The sequence below is a fragment of the Tachyglossus aculeatus genome, chromosome 4 (assembly GCF_015852505.1).
Source record: "Tachyglossus aculeatus isolate mTacAcu1 chromosome 4, mTacAcu1.pri, whole genome shotgun sequence".
Lineage (NCBI taxonomy): Eukaryota > Metazoa > Chordata > Mammalia > Monotremata > Tachyglossidae > Tachyglossus > Tachyglossus aculeatus.
The window spans coordinates 85,412,927-85,433,722 of NC_052069.1; the positions used below are offsets into that span (position 1 = coordinate 85,412,927).

At 42.0% G+C, this 20,796-nt stretch overlaps 1 protein-coding gene across 2 annotated transcripts in view; it reads left to right on the forward strand.

Annotated features, from left to right (window-relative positions):
* STK3 (serine/threonine kinase 3) overlaps positions 1-20,796 on the forward strand; it is a 363,087-nt gene that overhangs the window by 208,874 nt on the left and 133,417 nt on the right. For both annotated transcript variants that reach the window (XM_038745400.1, XM_038745401.1), the window contains one exon: positions 12,139-12,264. In XM_038745400.1, coding sequence (XP_038601328.1) covers positions 12,139-12,264 — 126 coding nt within the window. The remainder of the gene's footprint in view (positions 1-12,138; positions 12,265-20,796) is intronic.

Sequence of the window (20,796 nt, forward strand, 5' to 3'; positions counted from 1 at the left end):
ACAACAGAGTGAAGTATGGATTGGAGAAGGGAGAGATAGGATGCAGGTAGGTTAGCAAGGAAGCCGAGACAGTAGTCAAGGTGGGAAATAAGTCATTGGATCAGTGGGGTGACAGTTTGGATGGAGCAGTATGGGAAGATTTTAGAGCTGTTTTTCAACCCTGCACAGTTCAACCTTGTATTTATTGTATTGGATTTCATCTTGCTTTTGTGGGATAATTTTGTAATTGGTCTAGGTCTCTTTGGATTTTAGTTAGCTTTTCCAGTGTTTGCAACCCAGCCCAATTTAGAATCATAGACAGATTTTGTGAGTCTATTCTCAGCTCTTCCATCTGACTGCCAATTAATATATTGAATTTCACAGGGCAGACCCTTGTGGGAAGTCACTCAATACTCCTTTGGGTGCAGTTTTCGATTACACCAAGCTTATCTAAAGCAGTCTGTGGTCATTGTGGGACAGAAGCAAAGGCTTACCCTGGTCTAGATAATGTCTTCTGCTTTCCCTTTCTCCTTTTGGTGTGGTATGATTTACCCTTCACAAAACCATATCAGTGGCTTCCTACTATTGTGTGCCCTTCTTTGTGCTTGTAAACTGATTGATTATTTTTTATGGAACCATAACTTTTTGAAGATGGGCACCTTTTCTAATACTCAGTGAATTTTTTAGTCCTCTTTGAGCTCTAAAAATTAATGGTTAGTGGCTCTAATAACATGTCCCAGGCTAAGCCCCCTTTTCCTCAGCTCTCTCTCCCTTCACGTCACTTTGACTCACTCCCTTTGCCCGTCTCCCACTCTTCCCACCCCACAGCACTTATGAATGCATGTATATCTATTATTCTGTGTATATTGATGCCTGTTTACTTGTTTTGATGTCTGTCTCCCCCTTCTAGACTGTAAACCCAGTGTGGGCAGGGATTGTCTCTCTTTATTGCTGAATTGTACTTTCCAAGCACGTACTTAGTACAGTGCTCTGCACATAGTAAGCGCTCAATAAATTCGATTGAATGAGTGAATGAATCTCCCAGTTCTTTAAGTACTCAAATACTACTAAGTGCTTAATGATAATAATAATGATGATAATAATAACAATGGTATTTGTTAAGCACTTACTATGTGCCAGGCAGTGTGCTAAGCGCTGGAGTGGATACAAGCAAATTGGGTTGGACACAGTCCCTGTCCCACGTGGGGCTCACAGTATCGATCCTCCTTTTGCCAGTTGAAGTAACTGAGGCATGGAGAAGTAAAGTGACTTGTCCAAGGTCATACAGCAGACAAGTGGCCGAGCTGGGATTAGAACCCATGACCTTCTGACTCCCAGGGCCGTGCTCTATCCACTATGCCATGCTGTTTCTCTAAGTACCATTGATTGAGTATCAGCCCAGAATGATTTCAATAGATTTGTGGGTTTCTTAGGCACTTTTTAATTGTACTTTTGTCTCTTTCTACTCTGACTTTCTAAACTTCCACATAAATGGGTTATACCTATTTGGTCTTTTTTGTAAGGCCCTTTTCCTAATCATGTGAGTCCACTTCACTTTCCATCTGAGTGGGAAGTGATAAAATTCATTTTTTTTTGCCACCTTTTATGTCATATAATTAGAATCTCTCCTCTAGCTTCTGTTTTTATTACCATGCCTCCAACTGTTCTTTCTTCTCTTATTTAGTAAGTAACCTAATCCACTTACTGCAGCATCCCTTTTGCCCTTCAGGTCATTTCAGAGTTCTGGGTTTGCCACCTTGGCATCTTCTTACCCAGCTGACCCTCCCAATGTGTTGGTTAGAAGTAGTCGTAGTAATAGAACACTGTACTGAGTGCTAGACTGTGAGCCCGTTGTTGGGTAGGAACCGTCTCTGTATGTTGCCAACTTGTACTTCCCAAGTGCTTAGTACAGTGCTCTGCAAACAGTAAGCTCTCAATAAATGTGATTGAATGAATGAATGAATGGAAAAAATACACAGTTGAGAATTTGACACGGCCTAGGGACTCAAAATCTCAGAATAAGGTGGGGAGGGGTTTGGGATGTAGTAGGAAAGATGATTATACAATAAATAAAAAACAACATAAAAGACAACGTGAAAGTACAGAGTCCGGTAGAAGGGGGCTCTGGGGTCTCAAGGTCCTGCGGTGCAGATATCGAGAGTTTAAGTGCTTAGTGCAGTGCTCTGCACACGGTAAGCACTCAGTAAGTACGGTTGAATGAATGAGAGTTTGTCAGTTCGCCATATACCAGGAAGTGGTCACGTTGTGAAGCAGCGTGGCTCAGTGGAAAGAGCACGGGCTTTGGAGTCAGAAGTCATGGGCTCAAGTCCTGACTCCGCCAATTGTCAGCTGTGTGACTTTAGGCAAGTCACTTAACTTCTCTGGGCCTCAGTTACCTCATCTGTAAAATGGAGATTAAGACTGTGAGCCCCCCCGTGGGACAATCTGATCACCTTGTAACCTCCCCAGTTAGAACAGTGCTTTGCACATAGTAAGTGCTTAGTAAATGCCAACATTATTATTATTAAGTGGTCAGTGGGCTTAGCCAGGAGAAGGCCCAATGATTGGTTTGCTTCATATCACCCTGAGGCAAAAGCCCTAATGGCCGCAAAACCTCAGTCGGATCAGCAGCATTTTGTGGCCCCCAAGAACTCAGATGAAAGTGAAGCTTTTGGAGTTCCTACATTGCCTCTTGCGAATCAATTTAGGGAACATGCATGACAGGTTGCGGGATGCCAAAGCATGAAAGACCCTTGGCCCATAATAGACTTTGAACCCCCCAAGTCCTCGAGGTGGCCATTCAAGAATCGCTCACACCCAGAAAGACATACAAATGACTGTAAACGGATTCACCGTTCATTCAGTCAGTCATATTAATAAAAGCTTAGTATTAAGCGCTTAGTACAGTGCTCTGCACGCAATAAGCACTCAATAAATATGATTGAATGAATATTGAGTGCTTACTGTGTGGAGGGCATTGTACTAAGCACTTGGGAGAGTACAATATAATAATAAAATGACTCATTTCCTGCCCACGACAAGCTTACAGACACGGAATCAACCAGGCATTATGGGGCTGATAATCATTTGAAATGAAATCAAAGCGATGTAACAGCCTGTATCAGGGAAGCCATAAACACAACCCACAATGTTTATCGGCAACCCAGAGTTGAATGCTATCACAGAGTTGTGTTACTTAGGCAGCATGCTGACCAAAAATGTAAGAATCGTCAGTGAATTGGATCAACACATTCTTCGGGTGACCATCAGACAAAGTAAGGCAGCAGTGTCTCAAGGTCCCCATCCTAATGAAGGTCTACAGAGCTGCAGGGTTGTCGTACTTACCTACAGCTGGAAGATTTGGACCCCACCCAGACATCATAGTGGAACAAAGAAGGCATGAGCTATATTTTCTCCTGCTTTGAAATCTGCAGTTTTCACATTATTTTTCCTTTGCTGTCACTTCCTTCTTTACCCTTCTAGGAGTTTTAGACTAATATCCTGGAGTATGCAACCTCAGCATTCAGAAAAAAAATTAGTGGGTTGTGAAGCATGACATAATTTTTGAGTTGTAAATACCAGGATTGGCCAAGCATAAAGTAGATGAAACATGTGAAAGTTTGTTTACTGGACAGACTAATAATTCAGAGTACCTTTGCAAGCTCGATAAATAATTTACAGTTTATTTAGGCTATTGAGACCATAAATTTACACAACTCTAAATTGTTATATTGTACATTATATATTTGATTACAGTTTATTCTCTGCTTATCAAAGAATGCAAGAACTGCCTAGAGTTCATAAAAATATTTTCAATTGCCTCAGAATCTTACTTTCTAATCCATTATAGTAGTGCCATTTTAAATGTAGTAAGGGTTACCTAGAAAACAAATTGAATAATTGTCAAGCCATTGGAAATCAATACAAATTTGCAGAAACTTATTAATATTGATGTGGTTTTGTATTCTAGTGTTAAGAACTTATAATAATGTCAGGTTTCATTCCTTAGCTAACCATTCAATTCTGTCACTTTTATTTTACTTCATTCCTTCTCTTCCTCTATTTTCCCACCTCTATTCCCCCTTCTTTCTCTCTTCTTCTTTTGTTGCACTGAAATATTCCTTTCTATTCTTGCCAAGGTTTAAATTCTCCATCTCTGCAACCTTTTTCTTATGAGCACATAGTGGAGAAAGCCATAAAATTCATTCATTCATTCAATCGTATTTATTGAGCGCTTAGTGTGTGCAGAGCATTGTACTAAGTGCTTGGGAAGTACAAGTCGGCAACATATAGAGACGGTCCCTACCCAACAATGGGCTTACAGTCATTGTGGCTCAGTGGAAGAAGCCCAGGCTTGGGAGCCAGAGGTCATGGGTTCTAATCCCGCTCCGCCGCTTGTCAGCTGTGTGACTTTGAGTAAGTCACTTCACTTCTCTGGGCCTCAGTTCCCTCATCTGTAAAATGGGGATGAAGAGTGTGAGCCCCACGTGGGACAACCTGATCACCTTGTATCCATCCCAGTGCTTAGAACACTGCTTTGCTCATAGTAAGTGCTTAACAAATGCCATCATTATTATTATTATAAAATACCCCCTCTCCCTCCCAGATTTCATGACGGGGAAGGAGAAGAAAAGGGAGAAAAGCAACTACTGTCTTACAGTTTCTGTAATAATAATAGTAATAATAATAATAATGATGACCTATGATTCAAGATAGTTCCTTCTCCAGGTTTCAGAATGGACAAATAATTTTCTATGTCACACACTCTCACCTGGCAGTTCTCCTTTTCAGCCTCTCCTTCCTGCTCTCTTTCTTCTTTACTCATAAACTTAGTCAGTCAGTCAATCATTGTTATGAATTGAGCGCTTACTATGTGCAAAGTACTATACTGTGCACTTGGGGAGAGTACAATGCAACAGCGTACAGCAGTAGCAGCAATAGCAAAATCCCCGTGCGTGTAAGTCTCCATTATGAGACTCTGAACAGGCAGCAACAGAGAGTCATGCAGACCCACAAGAGCAGGAGTAGGCTTTCATTCAGTCTTATTTATTGAGCGCTTACTGTGTGCAGAGCACTGTACTAAGCACTTGGGAGAGTACAATACAACAATAAGCAGACACATCCCCTGCCCACAATGAGCTTACAGTCTAGAGAATCTCTTGGCAGGATTGGAGGAGGAAGGCTGTATTACTGAAAATACAGCCTTTTCCTGAAATATTGAATTGGAAATGATCCACTGTTTTAGGAGGTTGAGGGTACTGTGGGTGGCCTTTTTTTCCCCTTATTAAAGCCCTAAAAAACACAGAATGTTTTTTGTCTTGGGTTTATATTTTCCAGGCACTCCAAATACATTTGACTGTAGACATACCCTTGGGTTCTCTTTCTTAATAATAGTGAGTTATATTAGTATGTTTGGGAGCTTGCGGCACACAATAAGCGCTCAATAAATACGATTGAATGAATGAATGAAGTTTGGGACAGTGAAATCTAGCAAACTGCGGTGTCTGATTTGATTTTATTGTATGTATCCCAGTGCTTAGCACAGTGCGTGACACATACTAAGCACTTTACAAATGACATAATTATCATTTTTATTATCTTAAAATGTTGGGGTCATATATTTTTTAATACACAAGGCTAAAGTAGCACTTTGGTCTTGGTTAAGTATTCATAGTCCTTATATTCATTGTGAAATGCACCAACATGATCTTTGCTTTACACTTAAAGAAGCCAAGACAGGACAGAAGTTAATTACTAAGGTAAACCCCTGACTCCCCTACTTAGCCTGCTGGGTCACACTGCCCCAACTGCTAATCCTTTTGAAAAGCCAGTTCCTTCAAATTTAAACATTAACATATAGGTTTGCTATTTGTAGGTTTGAAAACAAAACAGAGTTAAAAACCTTTGACCTGAGTTTTTTCTCTAGATTCTGGTTTGGTAATTCTTGGAAGATCTTTCACATCCATAAGGGATCTTCTGTGTGTCTTTTCCTTTGAGGAAACAATTCCCAGGCATAAAAGTGATTGTATTCATTTACAACAACATAGTAACATAGACGTTGTTAGGGGCTACTTTATTACTTGAAACTTTGACTTTAAAAATTTTAGCTTTAACAGAAAATATCCTTAGAAATTATGGGGCATGTATAAATTCTATTAGCCATAGACGAGAAGTACGGTTTTTGATGTACTCCATTCGAGCTTTAACAGAAAATATCCTTAGAAATTATGGGGCATGTATAAATTCCATTAGCCATAGACGAGAAGTATGGTTTTTGATGTACTCCATTTGAAAAATGTTCTTTTTGAGAAAGGCATAATTGAATTGTTCACACCATCCCTTAGTCAAGTCTTAGTCTTGCTCATGTGATTATTTTTTGAGATATGGGCAGTCCTTGATTTAAAACACATCAAGTTATGACAATTTGCAGGCTTCATTCCTCCCAAGCCAACCTTTTAGCTCCAACCTGATTACCTTTTATCTACCCCAGCGCTTAAAACTATGCTTGCCACATAGTCAGCGCTCAACAAGTACCATAATAATAATAATAATAATTATTATTATTATTATTATTATTATTATTATTATTCCAGCTGAACTTGGCTGTCAACTCTCTTGCCTCCGTCCCCTCTCTCCCACTGTTCTCCTGGCTTGGAACACCCTCCCTTGTCACGTCAGTCAGAGCTGAGCAGCTCTCCCCACATTCAGATCCCTCCTAAAATCCCACTTCCTCCAACAAGCTTTCCTCAATTAATTTCCCAGCCTCCCTTCAGCCAACTCTAATCCTAATGAATTTATTTGCATGTATGTGCATACATATATGAGCAGTTTATTTTGACCACTTAAGTTGTAAGTGGTTTTATGTTCATAGACATGTTTTATGTTTTGCATTTATAAAATATTTTATGTCTTTTTTTGTATGTAAATTTCTTGTTATCAGAGGACGTGTCCTTTAATGTTCCATATTTCCCAACCACCTAGTAAAGTGCACCACACTAAGGGAGCCCTAAATTCATGCTGCTGCAAACTGTAGTACTTAAAATTTTTTTTATGATCTTTCGTTTAGTGCTTGCTATGTACCAGGCACTATACTAAGCCCTGGAGTAGACACCAGCTAATCAGGTTGGACACAGTCCATGTCCCATGTGTGGCTCACAGCCTAAATCCTCATTTTACAGATGAAGGAACTGAGGCACAGAGAAGTTAAGTGACTTGTCCCAGATCACACAGCAGACAAGTGGCAGAGCTGGGATTAGAACCCAGATCCCTCATACTTTGACTGTAAGTCCTATGTGGACAGTGTCCAACCTGATAAGCTTGTATTTCCCCCAGTGCTTAGTACAGTGCTGAGGACGTATTCAGCACATAACAAAATTCCATTAAAGAAAAAATGGGTTGTCTACATGTCCATTATACTTCCAGGAAATAGAAGTTGGTGACCTAATTGGAGCTTTGCAGATTCAGTGTAAGTGCATTAATGAAGTTATTTAACTAATAGTCAAATTTATGAGCACTCAGTATGTACTAAGCACTTGGAGAATACAATATAACAGACGCGTTCCCTGCCCACAATGAGTTTACATTCTGGAGGGAGCATACGGTCTAGAATTTACAGCATACCCATAATTTAGTACACAATTCTGGCATATTTGGTTAAAAAATAGGGTATCCATCCTTAGTTCAGGAACCAATCCGTTATGTAAAGCATTATTCTGTGAAATAAATTGAAACCTTTTAAATTCATGCCAGTTACCACAAAGCTTTTAGTTTAACTATTTGTGTCACAAATCCAAGAGCAGCTTATATTCTCTTGGCAGTGTTTTAATTTTAAAGGCATATCCAAAGGTTGAATTTTACATAGGAGTTTGCGGAAAATTTTGAATGTTTTATTACCTAGCGCCCAGTTGGAGAAAAATCTAGTGAAGACATCTTTCCATTTTCTGGGATCTGAACTGTTGGGGAAAATCACTTTCCAGTTTGGGGGCTATCCAGTTTCTGCTTATTGATGTTGGTTGTCTTGCTCATCAACATCTTTGTCAGATGGTGTAGGAAAGAGCCAGCTAAAATTAGGTTTGCTGCCCCTGGACAGTTGTTGGGAAGTTTGTGAGATAATAATAATTATAATAATATTATTAATATTATATAATATATATTATATAAGATGGGTTAGTTGACACACCAAAGGCTGTTGTGAGGCCTAGAGTTAATCTAAGACTACACAGTTTTTGTGGTAGAAAGGCCAGCTCTTTATGTCCTGAAGTTTCTCTATGTGCAGGGGTGTGTGGGGCTTTAAAAAAAAGTAGAGTGACTGTGAAGGAGAGGGGAACTTTGGCAGAGTGCACCCAGTTAAGTTAAAAAAAAATTGCATCTCTGAAAAAAGGTTCCTTATTTCGATTTTTTGTCTCTTCCCTCATTGTCTGTCCCCTCCCATCCCCTCAGACCACACCCAGCTATGCTTCTGTATGTGGATGTAGTGGGGTGTTGGCTTTGTACTTGTCCCCCAGGATATTTCATGAATGCTCAGCATAGATTATCCTGCTCTGACTACAAACCAATGTCCATTGCAGCTTCTCTTGTTTTTAAAACTTTCTAGTTGCTCACCCAGCTTAGAGCAAATTCTAAGACAAATATGTGAAGAAGTTGCACATTCTTCTTACTCTAAGCACAATAGGGAGAAAACAATCAATTAACACCTGGTGAATCACCTTTTCCATGATTTTATAAAATTTATTTGATTTCTGGAAATCTTCCCGCATTCATGACCAAGCTGATTGGGAAAAAAAAAAAATGAATCCTTAACTACAAGCTTTGGAAAATGCCCCCCACCCCACCCCTTCTAGACTGCGAGTCCATTGTTGGGTAGGGAATGTCTCTAGTTGTTGCTGAATTGTACTTTCCAAGGTCTTAGTACAGTGCTCTGCATACAGTAAGAGCTCAATAAATTTGAGTGAATGAATGAGTGAATGAAAATAGAAATTCCAACACGTTCACCTATGCTGATTTCCTATATTATCTTCAGGAACTGTAGCTCAGTCTGTTGTGTTTTGCCAAGTCATTGACTTGGTTGGAAAGCATTCATTTGATTAGAGATGGCCATAGTTCAGGGGCAGCCTCAAGAGTCTTATCTGGGGGTTAATTGCAGATGGTCTCATTGAAGGAATAGTTTGTTTCAGCTTCAAGGGTTGAGTTTTAGAGCATCCTACAGTCTGGTCGATCAGTCAATCAATCAATCAGTCGTATTTATTGAGCGCTTACTGTGTGCAGAGCACTGTACTAAGCGCTTGGGCAGTACAAGTTGGCAACATATAGAGACAGTCCCTACCCAACAGTGGGCTCTGTATACAAATCAGAGTTCATTAGCACCCTTGTTTCCTGTTGGGCTGGGTAAAGAGTTTTCAAGAGAACAGAAATGAGTATTCTTGAATGCAACTAAAACCAAGGGAAAGGAGACCATCAGTTTTTTTCAGAGGATTGTTTTCTTGAGGATGGTTATTGTGCCCCTCTGTCAGTGGTGTAGGTTGCCAGAATGGGCAGAGCATGAAATTTATTTTATGTGTTCTAAATAATTCAGGAAAGATTGTTTATAATTTAGGAATAATTTTCCAGAGGGCAGAGCAAGTAAAATCCTCTGAAGAAGTTGCTGTTTATGTTTGCATCTTTTTGTGTGGAATTTTCAAGTTTTTCATTTATTGTCATATTTATTGAGTGCTTACTGTGTGCAGAGCACTGGACTAAGTGCTCGGGAAGGAATTTTTAGATTCCATGCAAGTTTTCTCCAATTTTCCCTCCCAAAATCCCACCAAAATCCCACCTCCAACCCACCTTCCCTGATTAAATGCCATCAGCCCAAACCACATCAACCCAGCAGCCACCTCTAGATGTAGATATTCATTGATTTCCACTCTCTCCAGCACTGAGGTATATTTTTGTAATTGGTTATACAGTCTGTTTCTTCTGATTATCCTATTTGTAAATGTTTTTATGCCTGCCTCCATTAGAGTATAGAGTTGTACCCAGAGAACATGTCTTTTCATTCAGTCATATTTATTGAGTGCTTAGTGTGTACAGAACACTGTACTAATTGCTTGGGCGAGTACATTATAACAACAGACACATTCCTGCCCACAATGAGCTTTTGTGTCTGTTGTACTTTTCTAAGCATCTGATAGAGTAAATTGCACCCAGTGGGTTCTCAGTAATAGTGATTGTGGCATTTAAGTGCTTAGTATATGCCAAGCACTGTATTAATCACTGGGGTAGAGAAAAGATAATCAGGTCCCAGGTCTAAGTAGGAAGAAAAACAGATCTCCAGTGGCTGCCTGTCAACCTATGCATCAAGCAAAAACTCCTCACTCTCGGCTTCAAGGCTGTCCATCCCCTCGCCCCCTCCTACCTCACCTCCCTTCTTTCCTTCTCCAGCCCAGCCTGCACTCTCCACTCCTCTGCCACTAACCTCCTCCCTGTACCTCGTTCTCGCCTGCCCCACCGTCAACCCCCGGCCCACATCCTCCCCCTGGCCTGGAGTGCTTTTCCTCCACACATCTGCCAAACTAGCTCTCTTCCTCCCTTCAAAGCCCTACTGAGAGCTCACCTCCTCCAAGAGGCCTTCCCACACTGAGCCCCCTTTTTCCTCTCCTCCTCCCCATCCCCCCCACCCTTCCTCCTTCCCCTCCCCACAGCACCTGTATATATATTTGTACAGATTTATTACTCCATTTATTTTACTTGTACACATTTACTATTCTATTTATTTTGTGAACAATGTGCATTTAGCTTTAATTCTATTTGTTCTGATGACACCTGTCCACATGTTTTGTTTTGTTGTCTATCTCCCCCCTTCTAGACTGTGAGCCCGTTGTTGGGTAGGGACCGTCTCTATATGTTGCCAACTTGTACTTCCCAAGCGCTTAGTACAGTGCTCTGCACACAGTAAGCGCTCAATAAATACGATTGAATGAATGAATGAGTGAATATGGAATCCCCATTGTACAAATGAGGGAATTGAGGCCCAGAGACGTCAAGTGTCTTGCCCAGAGTTTCACAGCATATCTGTGGCAGAGCCAGGATTCAAACCCAGGTCCTTCTGACTCTTAGGCCCCTGCTCTCTTCACTAGGTCATGCTGCTTCTCCTTGGCCAGGTTTCCCCTTCCAGCTAGGGATGGAGTTGATCCACACTGGCATAGATAGTGCAGTACACAGGAAATCACCTGATTTGGAGATGTCCAAGGAAATCAGGCCAAAGTCTAGGAAAGCTGCTCATCAGGAATCATTTGACAGACAGCACACTCCCCAAATATGAAGATTTCCGTACATATATATATATGAAATACATATGTAAAATGTAAAAATATATTTATGTAAAACACATACACACTCAAACCACAAAACAAAATTTCCACACTTCAGTATTATCTTATCGCAGAGTAGTCCAACTCCAGAACTACCCGCTTCTCCTGAAAAATTACCCTTCCGCTATCCAAAGTGGGGAAGGTTGTTAAAAACTGAACCCCAGTCTTTGTAAAGGCAGAGAAGTTTTCAGCAATTGGATAAAGGCAAACAGAATCTCTGCATATAGACACCAAGAGATAGAAGTTGTTTGACATAACTTAGAAATGAAACATTGTTTGCTGAAATATTTTTTTCCCTGTTTCACATTTCACCGGTGCAGATGATTAAATTACGACATATTAAAGTACAAGTTTGCTAAAAGAAGCAACAAAAATGGTTGCTCTGGTTTTGGCCACTAATTTGTGCTGTCAGCTTGTTAAGATTAATTAAATACTGTAACCGAATATCAGAATTGGTTTATTTTTACATGTCATACAATCACCAGTATGTTTTATTTACTACCTAATGCACACTTCCTTTGGACAATTATATCCTTAAGTATAACAGAGTTGTTATATGGTTGCATTTCCCTGTGTTTTGATGTTTAAAAAAACAAATAAACAGAAAAGCTAAATCTTCAGTTCCATCACAGCTGAAAGATCATCTGTTCTCTTAACCTATACTTTTAATTATTTTTCTACATAAAATACCAAAAATGTTTATCACTGAAGTCTATGATCCTGATTGACAGTTGCATGTTGTTTTTAACATCTGCTAGTTATAATTAAGAAAAATCTCTTGAATTCATGCTATGTAATTTTATCTTGTTAGCATCCTTTTATCAAGAATGCCAAGCCAGTATCAATTTTAAGAGACCTGATCACAGAAGCAATGGAAATCAAGGCTAAGAGACACGAAGAACAACAGCGAGAACTGGAAGAGGAAGATGAAAATTCGGTTCGTAGTTATCTACTATTTTATTAATCATTTTTAAAAATGATTTTTTTTACTCCCCCTACCCCCAACCCCCATTTTTTAAAACTTTATGGTTCCCTCCTTCTACTAGCCAACTGGAGTGACCAGAATCAACCTAAAGGGCATATTAGCTTTTTATCAATTTAGAACTACAGCATGGCCTAGTGGATAGGATGCCAGGGAGTCAGAAGGACCTGGCTTCTAATCCTGGTTCCTCCACTTCCTTAATAATAATTATAACATTTGCTAAGTACTTACTATGTGCAAAGCACTGTTCTAAGCACTGGGGAGGATACAAGGTGATCAGATTGTCCCACGTGGGGCTCACAGTCTTAATCCCCATTATGAGGTAACTGAGGCCCAGAGAAGTTAAGTGACTTGCCCAAAGTCACACAGCTGACAATTGGCAGAGCTGGGATTTGAACCCATGACCTCTGACTCCCAAGCCTGTGCTCCTTCCATCGAGCCACGCTACTTCTCTGTGCTTCCTTGCTATGTGATCTCAGACAAGTCACTTCTCTGGGCCTCAGTTACCTCATCTGTAAAATGTTAGTATGTTTGGTTTTGTTCTCTGTCTCCCCCTTTTAGACTGTGAGCCCACTGTTGGGTAGGGACTGTCTCTATATGTTGCCAATTTGTACTTCCCAAGCGCTTAGTACAGTGCTCTGCACATAGTAAGCGCTCAATAAATACGATTGATGATGATGATGATGACTGTGAGCCCCGTGAGCGACAGGGACTCTGTCCAATCTAATTACCTTGTATGTACCCCAGCACTTAGAACAGTGCATGACACGTGGTTAAGCACTTGCAAAAAAAAGTACCATCAGGTTTTTCTCAGCGCTTAGAACAGTGTTTGGCACATAGTAAGTGCTTAACAAATACCATCATCATCATCATTATTATTATTATTATTAACTACACTTTGAAAAATCTCATTCAGTGCTGTTAAGGCCAGTATTCTCAGTCTAAAATGGATGTGTCCGCGAATGAGGATAATCCTATTTCTTCATAGAATGGCCCATTTGCAAATCATTTGCCCTATTGAGGGCGAATGTAGCCTGGTCTCTACAGCTACTGTTTGGGAAGCCTGTCCACAGCCTCTATCTTTTCATTTCACTGAAGGCGCGCATTGCGTCCGCTCCAATGGTTTCATCCTTGGCTTTTCCACCACAGGTAAAATTGTTGCTCAGTTGCCTCTAGAGGTATTTCACCATCAGTAAGACGCCCTTGAGTCGTTTTTCATTAGAGAATGTTGGTCTGCACTGAGCCATCCATTCATGCTCACCTGGTCTCCTTATAGCCAACAGCCTGCATTAGGAAGTGGTTGGATGGGTTTGGCTGCTATTTGAGACTGTGGATCAGCATAATAATAACAATAATAATAATAATAATGGTATTTGTTAAGCACTTTCTATGTGCCAAGCACTGTTCTAAGCACTGGGGTAGATAGAAGGTAAATAAGATGGACACAGTCCCTGTCCCATGTGGGGCTCACAGTCTTCATCCCCAATTTACAAATGAGGTCACTGAGGCCCAGAGAAGTGAAGTGACCTGCCCAAGGTAGCACAGCAGACAAGGGGCACAGCCAGGATTAGAACCCATGCCCTCTGATTCCCAAGCCTGTGCTCTTGCCACTAGGTCATGCACGTTTCAGTTTCTTCCCAAGTACTCTTTAAGCATAATCTCTTTTTGTGTGAATGTGTGTGTGCAGTTATTTAAGTACTTACTATGTGCCAAGCAGTGTACTAAATGCTGGATTAGATATAAAATAATTAGTGTTGGTAACATCTGCCCCCCGTTAATAATAATAATAATAACAATAATGGTGGTATTTATAAAGCGCTTACTATGTGCCAAGCACTGTTCTAAGAGCTGGGGTAGATACAAGGTAATCAGGTTGTCCCACGTGGGGCTCACAGTCTTAATCCCCATTTTACAGATGAGGTAACTGAGGCACAGAGAAGTTAAGTGACTTGCCCAAAGTCACACAGCTGACAAGCGGCAGAGCCGGGTTTAAGCACCCAGGACCTCTGACTCCCAAGCCCGTGCTCTTTCCTCTGAACCAGGCTGCTTCTTCACAAACTTTATGTGTAACACTTTCATAGCCCCCACCCGCAACCTGAGAGTCAGCCATCGAAATGATCTTGTTGAGACACAGTCCCGTCCCACATAGGTCATAGTCTACAGGACAGGGAGAACAGGTATTTAATCCCCATTTTTTCCCCATCTGAGGCAACTGAGGCACAGAGAAGTTGTGACTTCCCAAAGTCACCCAGCAGATAAGTGGCAGAGCCAAGATTAGAACCCGAGTCCTCTGATTCTCAGGCCCTTGTTTTTCTTTCTTTCATTCATTCATTCAATCATATTTATTGAGCGCTTACTGTGCGCAGAGCACTGTACTATGCGCTTGGAAAGTACAGTTCAGCAATAAAGAGAGACATTCCCTGCCCACAGCGGTCTTATAGTCTGGTGGGGGAAACAGACATCAAAACAAGTAAACAGGCATCAATACAAATAAATATAATTATATATTTATACAAATATACGTAATTGCTGTGGGACAGGGAGAAGGGGGATGAGCAAAGGGAGCAACTTGAGGTGATGTGGAAGGGACGGAGAGCTGAGGAAAAGGTGGCTTAGTCTGGGGAGGCCTTTTGGAGGAGGTGAGCCTTCAGTAGGGCTTTGAAGGGGGGAAGAGTGATTGTTTGGCAGTTGTGAGGAGGGAGGGCATTCCAGGCCACAAGTAGGATGTGGGCCAAGGGTTGGCGGCGAGACAGGTGAAGTCAAGGCACAGTGAGAAGATTAGCACCAGACGAGCGGCGTGTGCAGGCCGGGATGTAGAAGAAGAGAACCGAAGTGAGGTAAGAAGGGGCAAGGTGATGGAGAGCTTTGAAGCCAAAAGTGAGGAGTTTTTGTGTGATACGGAGATTGATAGGCAACCACTGGAGATTTTTGAGGAGCGGGGTGACGTGCCCTGAACGTTTCTGTAGAAAGATAATCCAGACAGCAGAGTGAGGTTTGGACTAAAGTGGAGAGAGGCAAGATGTTGGAAGGTCAGAAAGGATGCTGATGCAGTAATCCAGTTGGGATAGGATGAGTGTACTAAAGCGGTCGCAGTTTGGATGGAGAGGAAAGGGCGGATCTTGACAAAGTTGTGAAGGTGAGCCCGGCATGATTTGGTGACGGATTGGATATGTGGGGTGAATGAGAGAGAAGGGTCGAGGGTGACACCAACACTGTGGGCTTGTGAGATAGGAAGGATGGTTGTGCCGTCCACAGTAATGGGAAAGTTCAGGAGAGCACAGGGTTTGGGAGGGGAGATAAGGAGCTCTGTCTTGGACATGTTGAGTTTTAGGTGGCGGGAGGACATCCGAGTAGAGTTGTCCTGAAGGCAGGAGGAGATGCGAGCCTGGAGGGAGGAAGAGAGAACAGGGGAGGAGATAAAGATTTGGGTGTCATCTACATAGAGGTGGTAGTTGAAGTCTTGGAAGCAAATGAGTTCTTCAAGGGATTGAGTGTAGATGGAAAATAGAAGGGGACCAAGAACTGAACCTTGAGGGACCCCTCCAGTTAGTGCTGTTTTTCTGTGCACCCTCATTTGGTTGGTTCAGTGTTGCTGAGTGAGACACTCACACCCTCTAAGCTAATCATTGGGGTCTTCATTAGAAATGTCTACATACATGTTTCCCAACTGCTGTGGCTCCATGTTGGGTTTCATTCTGAGTAACAGGGCACACTTCTGGGCATCCTCACACGGGTGCCTGAACATAGAAGATAAGTCCAAGCAGCATGGCCTAGTGGGTAATCAATCAATCAATCAATCAATCGTATTTATTTAGCGCTTACTGTGTGCAGAGCACTATACTAAGCACTTGGGAAGTACAAGTTGGCAACATATAGAGACAGTCCCTACCCAACAGTGGGCTCACAGTCTAGAAGGGGGAGACAGAACAAAACCAAACATATTAACAAAATAAAATAAATAGAATAGATATGTACAAGTAAAATAAATACATAAATAAATAAATAGAGTAATAAATATGTACAAACATATACATATATACAGGTGCTGTGGGGAAGGGAAGGAGGTAAGATGGGGGATGGAGGGGGGATGAGGGGGAGAGGAAGGAGGGGGCTCAGTATGGGAAGGCCTCCTGGAGGAGGTGAGCTCTCAGTAGGGCCTTGAAGGGAGGAAGAGAGGTAGCTTGGTGGATCAATCAATCAATCAATCAATCGTATTTATTGAGCGCTTACTATGTGCAGAGCACTGTACTAAGTGCTTGGGAAGTACAAATTGGCAACACATAGAGACAGTCCCTACCCAACAGTGGGCTCACAGTCTAAAAGGCGGAGACAGAGAACAGAACCAAGCATACCAACAAAATAAAATAAATAGGATAGAAATGTACAAGTAAAATAAATAAATAAATAAATAAATAAATAAATAAATAGAGTGGCGGAAGTGCGGAGGGAGGGCATTCCCCCAGGGTAGGGCACGGGCCTGGGTTCTAATCCCTTTTCTGCTATTTGTCTGCTGTGTGACCTTGGGCAAGTCAATTCACTTGTCTATGCCTCAGTTATCGCATCTGTAAAATGGGGATTAAGAATGTGAGCCCTGTGTGGGACAGGGAATGTACAACCTGATTAGCTTGTTTGTACCCCGGCACTTAGAACGGTGCCTGGCACATAGTAAACACAAATCAAATACCATAAAAAAAGTCCATGTTGTGCTCAGTTATTTTTCCATCTGGTAAAGCGAATGGCACTCCCAGCATACGGCCGGAACCTATTCCACGCCTTCCACATAGACTCATGGCAGACAGGTGTAAAAAGAATGTGCTCACTGTCTGGTCACTGTCTCGTTGGGTATACCTTCAATTTTGGTCTGCAGAAATAGTGTGCCACAGAATAGAAAGTATTTTTGAAGCACTGGACTAAAAGAAGGTGTGTGTTTTGAATTATGCTTAGGTTAGCCTTGATGCTTTCTGCCATGTCACCCTCTGTCTCTTCTACTTTTGAAGTCGCTACATTCATTTCTGCTATAACATAGATTTTCTTTACAAGACCTGCATATGACACGGTGGAGGAATTAGGGAGCGTTCTTCCACCACCGCAAGTCTTCTCTGGTATAACACAAATCTCCAAGTTGGCGCAACTAGATTTCGTATACGAACAAACAGTTGTGCATGTAGTCAGAGCGTGATGCTGCTATGGCTCCCATCTTCAGCCGTAGTCTTAGTATACTGAAGTGAACAGTACTTTTTGTTTCTCCAATTTTGCACTATTTAAGACCATGAAATAGCCTTGAGCTGTAAGGATATACAGCTAGTAGTGGATGTAATCATATAGGAATTTTATTGAAAACTTCAGTCATGGTGGTATCTTTGAACTATTTCTCCCCTAACCTTTTGATTCTAATTGAATCAGTGGTTACATTCAATCCCGTGAGGGTCTGCAAGAGCACACATCCCACCTTAGAGAACTCCTTGAATTAGTATTTAGTCTTCTTGTATGCATTGCCCAACTGAGCGCTTAATCTCAATACTGGAAACCCCAGCCTGACACTGGGGCTCTGAATGAAGTCAATGATGGACTATTTCTAGTAGATGAAAGTGATTCTAATAGAAAGTTCAGGCCTCAAAGCTACTGAGAAAGCTGGCTGTGTATTCATTTTGAATTTTTTCGTTGTCCAAACAAGAGGAAATGTTGTGCTCACTTTTAATACTAATATATTTGGACTTGGAAAGCAAAGTAGAAGCAGCGTGTCCTAATGGATAGTGTACATAGTGGTCATGGGTTCGAATTCTGACCCAGCCACTTGTCAGCTGTGTAACCTTGGGCAAGCCACTGAACTTCTCCGTGCCTCAGTTACCTCATCTGTAAAATGGGGATTAAGACTGTGAGCTCCACGTGGGACGACCTGATCACCTTGTATCCCTCCAGCGCTTAGAACAGTGCCTTGCACTTAGTAAGTGCTTAACAAATACCACCATTATTTATTATTTATTTACAGGCCCGGGAGGGTGTGAAGGAGAGAATTGGAGGAGAGTCAGTCAATCGCATTTATTAATGCGATTAATAATGCTTGGAAGAGAATAATATGACGATAAACAGACACATTCCGTGCCCACAATGAGCTTACAGTCTTGAGGGGAGACAGACATTAATGTAAATAAATAAATGACAGATATGAACACAAGTGTTGGGGGGCTGGAAGAGGGGATGAATAAAGGGAGCAAGTCAGGGCGGTGTGGAAGGGAGTGGGAGAAGAGGAAAGGGGGCCTTAATCAGGGAAGTCTTGAAAAAGTTGTGCCTTCAGTAAGGCTTTGTAAGGAGGGAGAGTAATTGTCTGTTGGATATGAGGTGGGAGGGTGTTCCAGGCTAGAGGCAGGCCATGGAGGAGAGGTTGTCAGCAAGACAGAGGTGATTGAGGTACAGAGAGAAGGTTAGCTTTAGCAGAGTGAAGTATATGGGTTGAGTTGTAGTAGAAGAGTAGCAAGGTGAGGTAGGAGGGAGCAAGGTGATTGAGCACTTTAAAGGCAGTGGTGAGGAGTGTCTGTATGGTACACTTAGTACAGTGCTTTGTACACAGTAAGTGCTTAATAAATATGGTTGAATGAATGCAGAAGTGGCTAGGCAACCCCTGGAGCTTCTTGACAAGTGGGGAAACATGGCCTGAACATTCTTGAAAAAAAATTATCCAGACAGAAAAGTGAAATAAGGACTGGAGTGGGGAGAGACGGGGCACAGAGAGGTCAGCAAGGAGGCTGATAGTTTTAGACAGTGGATGTAGACAATTCGCTCAAGGGGTTTGGAGAGGAAGGGTAGGAGAGAGATGGGGCAATAACTGGAGGGAGCTGTGAGGTCAAGGGAGGACTTTTTTAGGGTTGGGGAGGCATAGGCATGTTTGAAAGCAGTGGGGGAGAAACCATTGGAGAGGGAACAGTTGAAGATGGCTGTCAGGGAAGAAAGAAGGGATGGGGGGCAAATGTTTTTTTAAGATGAGAAGGGATGGGGTCATTTGCGCAGTTGGAAGGGTGGATTTTGAGAGAAGATTGGAGATCTCTTGAGATACTATTGGGAAGGATGGGAGAGTTGAAGGGGCAAGAGGAGGGAGGGACTGAGGAGAAGCTGGAGAGATTTTAGGGAGATCACACCTGATCGTTTCAATTTTCTCAATAAAATGTGTGGCCAGGTCACTAGGGGCGAGGGATGGGGGAGGCAGGGGAAAGGAGGGCCCTTGATTCCAGTTGCATATTCATAATAATGATTGTTGCATTTGTTAGTGTTTACTATGTACAAAGCGCTGGGGTACATAAAATATAAGCAGATCAGGAAGCAGTTTTTGTCTCACATGGGGCTCAGTCTAAAAGAGAGGGAAAGCAGGTGTTTTACCCCCAGTTTACAGATTCATTCATTCAATCGTATTTATTGAGCGCTTACTGTGTGCAGAGCACCGTACTAAGCACTGGGGTACCTGAGACACAGAGAAGTTAAGTGACTTGCCCAAGCTCATAGGTCAGGCAGTTGGTAGAGTCAGCATTAGAACCCAGATTTTCCGACTACCAAGCCTGTGCTTTATCCATTACGCCACCCTGCTTCTCTGACTTTGGCTTTTGGGGGATATTCTCAGTCGTTTGTGTCTACAGCTGTGGAAAGAGGAAAGAAGTTGGGGCTCCCAGCTGAGGAAAGGGTTAACTCCTCCAATATAATAATCGCTATTATTATTATCATCATCGTCATCATTTTTACATCTGTTAAGCACTTATTCTGTGCCAAGCACTGTATTAAGCAGCATGGCAAATACAAGATAATCAGGTTGGACACAGTTCCTGTCTCACCTGAGACTGGTTGTCTAAGAAAGGAGGGAATAGGATTTAATCCCCATTTTGCAGTTAAGGAAACTGAGGTACAGAGAAGCCAAGGTCACAAAGCAGCAAAGTGGCAGAGCTGGTATTTAGAACACAGGTCTTCTTAATCCCAGGCTTGGGTTTTTACCATTTAGGCCAGTTGATAAAGCAGCCCTGTTCCAGAGGAGCTAATGGGATAGAGTAAACTAATACTGAAGGCAGCAAGCAATAGTCGATTTATTGCTTTGATTCTCTCTACTAGAAGTAAGGCCAAAACGACATTAGAAGAGAAGATCCCTGCCCACAGTGGGCTCACAGTCTATGGGGAGGGTTGGGGGGAGACAGACATCAATACAAGTAAACAAGCATCAACATAAATAAATAGAATTGTAGATATGTACATGTATACATAAGGGCAGGGAGGGGGATGAGCAAAGGGAGTGAGTTGAGCTGATGCAGAAGGGAGGGGAAGCTGAGGAAAAGTGGGGCTTAGTCTGGGAAGGCCTCTTGGAGGAGGTGTACCTTCAATAGGGCTTTGAAGGGGGTAGAGTGATTATCTGGCGGATTTGAGGAGGGAGGTGTTCCAGGCCTGAGGTAAGATGTGGGTCAGGAATTGTCAGGTAGTCATTGGCAAAACATAGGGCAAAATGGCATTGTGGCC